This window comes from Erithacus rubecula, assembly GCF_903797595.1.
Source record: "Erithacus rubecula genome assembly, contig: SUPER_Z_unloc_2, whole genome shotgun sequence".
NCBI classification, from domain to species: Eukaryota; Metazoa; Chordata; class Aves; order Passeriformes; family Muscicapidae; genus Erithacus; species Erithacus rubecula.
In genome coordinates, this window is record NW_027635860.1 from 1,737,304 (window position 1) to 1,744,236 (window position 6,933).

Genomic DNA, 6,933 nt, shown 5'->3' on the forward strand with positions numbered 1-6,933 from the left:
GCCAGATTGCTTATTTTGGCTTCTCCCTTTTGTATTTTTGTTATAAAACAGGAGGAATTTTATCTTAGGACTAAAAGTAATCTCCTCTGTATGCATCAATAAGGTCTAGATGACCTGCCAAAACTCAAGATATGTAAGGTTATTGTGGTATGAATAGAAGCAGATTGCAAAGTCAGGTATTTTTCCATACCCTTTCATCTGCTTCACGGTTCAAAGCCTTCAGTTACCTCCCAGTATTAATCTTTCTTTCATGTTTTTTCTTTCTCCTTTGGTACTTTCCATAATGGTATCAGAGTTCGGCATCTTGTCTGGTTTTTTGCATTGTTTCTTTCTTGTATCAGCAAACACCCAGCTGAAAACAGTATCAGTAACATGTCTTCATTTGTTATTTCAAATTTCATGACTTTGCTTTTTGTTTTTGATGAGACATGCATTCAATTTTGAAAATGATATTACTTAAGAAATATATTTTCATAAGGAATTCTGTCATGGACTGCACAAAAGCCTTAAACAAATTACAATGGTTGAATCTTAGTGTTTAAACCAGAGTCAAATCACCATTACAGAAATTAATGCCAAGTATTAGAATAAGAATTTTTAGTACTGAAAAGCTTTTAGATACATAATTTGGTAACCCATGTCACAGATGGGTGTGAAACAGCAGTCAAATAAGAAAATACTTAAAGAAGGACGGAACATTTCATATGCAGACCACCATATTTCTAGCAATAGGAAAAAAGTCCTATAAAAGAAAAAAAAAAATCTTTCACAAATTAACAATTTCAACAATAAATAAGGGAGGGCACTAATTTCTCTATTCAAAACCTGGAAAGCTTTTAGGAGCGAGGATACCAGGACTTCAATCTGCTAATAATGCTGAGGGGTTTTTTGACATCTGGAGAAGGAGGGTGATATGTACATGCTTTCCCCATTCCAGGAGCACAAAAAAAATCACCTCTGGAAAGAAGTTCAGAAGTAATTCTGTTAATATCTGTATATACGAACTATTAATAATATAGTATAGAATAACAGGAGTATTTACATAAGTGTCTACACATACCACAAGTGATTCAGTCTATCAGCTTAATGCTGCCTTGTGTTTAGCTTATGCATCAGAAGGACAGAAAGACACATCCACAATTTGAATGTAAACAAGCTATTTGGTAAAGACATGTCATTTTTCTCCAGAAACTTCTAGAATGTATACTTCTAAGATTTAGAGGTTGTTGTTGCCACTGGTCTCTTTTACCTATATAACACCTCAGTACTGCTCAGATTCTGTGGTCTGTCCTGCTCAGCAGCTGAATACATTTCCCATCATCAGTGTTCCTGCCCAAGCTGGTGCCGTGCACAGAACAGTCCTGCAGCCTCCAGAGAATCCTTGTATTTGGGTTGATGTGCAGACCAGAAATTCATTATTCTACTTTCCCCTTTTCATGATTTAACTTGCAAGTGAACCATAACTGACTATGAATAAATCTGTTCTTTTTTGAGTTGAAAAGCAAGTTAAATATTCAAAATGTTCTCTGGGAGATAAACTCAGAGAATATTACATAAGGGAGGGAAGGTGTTAAAAGAAAAACTCACCCTCCCACCTATTCCTCTAGAAGGTACTGAAGTAGAAATATCTAATATTCAGACACAAGCATCTGGAGTCTTTGACAGGTAAACAGCACGGGCACCTAAAAGCCTTGCACACCCAGAAACCTGAGAAGTTTTTTAACCAGTGCAGGAACTCCAAGCCTCAAGCAGGTAAAAAAACTGCCAGAAAACAGGCTAATGTTAAAAAAGTTCAGGGACAACTGGAGTGTTGCATGACATTCTAATCTCCATTCTGTGTGCAGATTTCAAGACATTCTAATAGTTTAATATGGCACTGCTAATTTTATTTGGCATTGTCAGTGTTCCCTCAGGTCTAAAAACAATTGTTATTTTGTTTTCTTTTCTTGGACTAGATTAACCATAAAATTTATGCATGCCAAAAAAGTTTGACTTCTTCCAAAGCTTTCTACAAGTGGAATTTTAAAACAGTTACAGAAATCATATGCAGAATGTGTTATTTTAAGTCAAAAGCAACACAAATACAGGTGGTTTCAAAAGCTTTAAATAAAAATCGTATCTTAGAAGCAGCAAAATATATTTATATTGAGAAGAAAAAAATGAAAAAATTTCTTTTCATCTTGTTAAATAAAAATATATGCTGTTTTGAAGAGTAACAATAAGGCATATTTTACCACATGCATCATGATTAAACTTTGACAGTCAAAGGTAGCTGCTGGGAATATATTAATGTCCTTCACACACAAAAGAGAGAAATAGAAGTGAGCAAATTTCAGTCCAAGTATTCTGATCTGTTGGTACTTAAATATATTGAAATAGTACAAATAAAAGATTTTAAAGTTTTAAGACGAGGGATCTTCCCTTAATTGAAGACAGGCTAATCCCAAACAGACATAAAGAAAAATCTTTCAAAGTAAGATGGTTGATATTTCTTTACTTTACTAAAGCCTTTATTCATGAATCATATTTACACTATCCTTAGAGGTCCTACAGATACATCTACATACAAATTTTGAAACTTCTCAAGTCAAAGAGAAAGGTTAATGTGAATTTTAACTGATCCATGGTATGCAGATTTAACACTTTAAAAATTTAAAAATATGGGGATATTTTTATTTAGTATTGGAGTGTGTTTTATGCTGGATAATGCTTACATTATTTGTTTTAGCAACTTCTTTGTTGTTTTTCTTGAGTTTCATTTTTGCTTGGAGTATTTACTTTAGTTTTATCAAATTCAATGTAATTCACCAAAGACTTCTTTCAAAAGCCTTAAAAGAATGTATTTCAATTAAATCATGTTGGTATTCAGTATTGTAAACAACTATTTACACAGTTATTTTTAAACTAGATCACCGTGGAGTGTGGAGTAATGAGTAAAGCAAAATGTTTATAAAGTTATTCATAGCCTTCTAAATACCAGAACTCTGATAGCAGCACGGTTCGTATTACTTTTTTACCACACAGGTATATTGTCATATTAATTTATCCTCCACACAGGAATTAAAAACAAAACATTTTCTGAAAGCAACACTGTCATCAAGTCTTCCAAAATAACAATATTTTTTTTCGTTTTTTTTCTTGACCATTATAAAAATAACTATTGCCATATGAAGATTTGGGCCCATTTCATAACAGACACTGATTTTGTGTTAGATATTGTCTGTGTCTTAGAGTTCACACATTTCTGCATATGGTGACAGTTGTAGCTCTTGAAATAAAAGTGCTGAAGAAATGTAGATTATGTTCTAAACCAATCTCCAGCATAGACTGCTTCTTCCTTTTTTAAGGCACATAATATCCTACAGCCCTGCAAGGATTAGCAATAAGAAACTTCCTACATTGACAAAAACTTTTATTATTTACTTGTACAGAACAGATCATATAGAGCTCTTGCTCTGCGTAGAAGCTCATTTTCTATGTACTTTTTATTTCCTGTTGGTTGGACAGCTACATTGCCTTGCCGCACAGATTTGAACAATTATATTTGCTCAGAGGTAGCCCGTGAGGCTGGCGCGCCGGCTGGAAGCGAGCAGCCCCAACTTCTCGCACCGCGCTGGTGAGCGGAAAAAGGGAGACAGCCCCTGCCCATCCCTTTGTCTTGAGCCATCGACAGCTTGGATGCAGCCCGGCAGCCTTTCGTAGCATAAGAATGGGAAAAATTCTCCAGAGAGAAGAGAAAAAAAGTAAGGGAACAAATCCCAGTCCCCAACACACAGTAAAAATAAACAGTTAGATAACCTTAACACAAGTACCACTTCCATTGCAACATCTCCTAATCATTTTATATTTTGCCTTGAAGCCTGAGTCATTTTTAACAAAAAAAAAGAGGCTTTCAGAGACAGAGATACTTACACAGTCTTACAGTGGGGTTTGTGAGAAACATGGTAGGGATGATGATATGTGGCTTGTTCTGCTTCTGAGTGCCAGAGACAGTAAATTAACATTTGGAGTCTGCCTGTTGGGAGGAGAAAATAATTTTATTTAGCAGTAAGTCTGTACTATCTTCTGCTAGACCTGTCAAATGGCTCTTCTACACTTGCAGCAGTATTTAGCAATTTCAACTGACAATACCTCAAAAATATGCTTTGTGTAGAAAAACTGTTTAAAAATAATGGAACCCTTAACAGAGAAGCACGTTTAATGGCCAATCCTTTACCTACATTATATTTAGAGATACCTCACACATAATTTTTCTGGTTTTAAAACTTCAAGGAGAGGATTCTGGAAATTTTTACTGAAAATTACAATGGAAACCTTCTTCAAAATACTTCACTAACTACTAGATTATGAATTTGGTATTTGCAAAGCACACAAATGAAATAATTTTGTTATTAAATAAACACCAAGATGGAGTAACCAAATTGCAAGTACACTCAAAACTACTTCAGTAAAGGATTTTTAGCCACTTCCAGACACAGCCTTTTTCACATTCCAAGGCAAGAGCCCAAAATGAATAATAAGGCACTAAAATCTTTCAGAAAAACTTATGCAAATAAATACTTTATTTCTGAAGTATATAGGCATAGTAAAGACTTCTGAACTTTAATTTTGGGCTAATAAATAGCCAGTATGAAAGCTGGAATAACTCTCAGGCCTTATGATGTAACTATGGCATGTTTCTTTCCTTACCACCACTGCCCTTCCTTGAGTTCTCACAGTGCTAAGAGCCTATACCCAACATTTGGAAAGCAATGTAATGCTGAGGGACAGGGCACAGGAAAGCAGACAGGATGTGCAGCCCTTCACTGGCCTCTCTGTCCTTCCTACTGCACCTTTCCCCTTGTTTATCGTCATTCTTGCCCCCATTGTCAGAAGACGTCTGAAAAAGAAAAAAAAAAAAAAAAAAAAAAAGGTTTAACCCCCCTCCAGCTCTTGTTTTAACCTGCTTTAACAGGCAAGAGGTCTTCACTGAGCTACTAACAGAAAAGAATGCATGATAGAAGAGACTAATTGCCATGCCTGAGCCTGTGCTGTCTAGGCAGAATGCTGTAGTCACTGCCATCATAAAAGTGAAACTCTTCTGCAGTTTGTGTTTTTTCTTGCTCCAGAAATGCAATTGTCTGCTTTGATTATTACACAAGCTAGTCAGGCAAACACTTTCCTGTCTCAGCATAATGTTGCAATTGCAAAAGCAACTTGTATGGTGATTTGCCTGGGCTGTTAGTTTTCAGTTCTTATGGTTTGCAGACAGTTGGAAATGTAGGAAGGCATATTAACAACAAATTGTTCCAGTGAGACCGTTTTGGCTGGTCATTTTTGTACATGGTTCAATGATCAGCTGACCTTGAGAAATCTTCCAGAATTCCTTTTCCTTTCAGTGGAAAGTAGAGCTCACTGCCTTTTAAAGCTCTTTTCTATGCTGTTGACATGGTCGTACCTGAGCAAAGAGTATTCTAGTATTCTAGAAGACAAAACAGGATTATCCTGACATTTATTAGTATTTCACTGACCACCAACACTCATGCTGCAGATGGTCTGTCAACACCATTGAAACAAGACTATGAAGCTGCAAAACAGACAATAGGCCCACTGTTACTAGGTGGTTGAGGGACTAGTGTACAACACAGGCTACTGATCTAGATTTCAGCAAGTTTATTTCAAAAATGGCCCCTGCACATAGACATATCCTTAAAAATTTCTTTTTCAACACAATTTTGTTTTCTTGGCATGAAATCATTTTGTAACAAGATCATTCATATAGATTTAAGAAGTTATTCAACTCCATCCAGATGAAATTTTTGGCAAGAAAGTACCTTCCAGAAATAAAAGCATAGTTATTTACTCACATAATGCTTGGTTTAAAATGCCTATACTTGCCTTGTGGTTACCATGTTCTTCTTTTATTACCAGACTAGTATTTGAAGATACCTACATACTTACCTTCTCATTTTTAAGATAACCACTTAATAACACAGATACGCCCCAGGCAGTTAGAAACTAAGAAAATGGCCAATTTGTCTGAAATGTTCATGGCTTAAATCTTACAAACACTATAAAATGACACATACAAAAGATATTTTCTTTGCATGTAGTGGAGACTATATCACATAAATGTAAAGTTAATGATATTAAAGTATGTTATTTAGTAGGCTTATTTGTTCCTCATTAACTTTTTTCCTACGTTTGTTCCCCATTAGCCTCATGAGGTTTATCAGTCAAGGTGATTGAATATGACAGATTTCATCTGTAGTTCATATGACAAGTTACTTGGATGAACATAAAAGGTTTGTTTTTTTTTCAGAAATACTTCTCAGAAAACTGCCAAAGATATGAGGCTCTGTTAGCTTCTTAGAACCTGCAAGACTCTAGTAACAACTAGTGACATAAATTTGACCTAATAACACAAACCAGCAATCACTTGGGATGTTCTCCCCTCCACCCAAAGACTCCAGCTCACTTACCTGAGCTGTTCTGCCCATGGATGGACATTGCTGATCGTTTTCTCTAGTCCATCTCTGGCCTTATCTTCTTCCCTGGACCTGATCCATTATCATGCCTTGTCTGGGCTTTTTTGCAGCTCCTATGTTGAAGTACCCCAGATCTCGTGCATTTAGGAGCAGCCAGACTGCCCTGTGGTCAGGGAGGGTGCTTTTGCCTGTGTAAGGGGCATCCTCAGCACCTGTTTTGTTCCTCAGGCTGCTGAGTAGCTCTGCTATTGCTGCTTGGTGACTCTGACTATGTATAATGGAGCCACAGGAATAGGAAAATGAATAGGTTTTCTCTCCATCATCTCTTAAAGTAAGTTGCCTTGTGAAGGGCGAAAGGAGGAAAAAAGAAAAGCATGAAGAGCATGTCAAACATTGCTTCAAGGAAGCAAAAGCTGTATGTGCCAGAAATGGTTATTAGCTGTGTTATTAGCACAACAACACACCA

The 6,933-nt window shown here is 36.2% G+C and overlaps 1 protein-coding gene across 1 annotated transcript in view; it reads left to right on the forward strand.

The window, feature by feature from the left end:
* The window catches only part of SLC44A1 (solute carrier family 44 member 1), a 95,454-nt gene extending 89,087 nt beyond the window's left edge, over positions 1–6,367 (forward strand). Inside the window, exon 16 of the mRNA XM_079331281.1 lies at positions 6,302–6,367. Coding sequence (XP_079187407.1) covers positions 6,302–6,352 — 51 coding nt within the window. The 3' untranslated portion in view covers positions 6,353–6,367. The remainder of the gene's footprint in view (positions 1–6,301) is intronic.
* Positions 6,368–6,933: the final 566 nt, after the last annotated feature.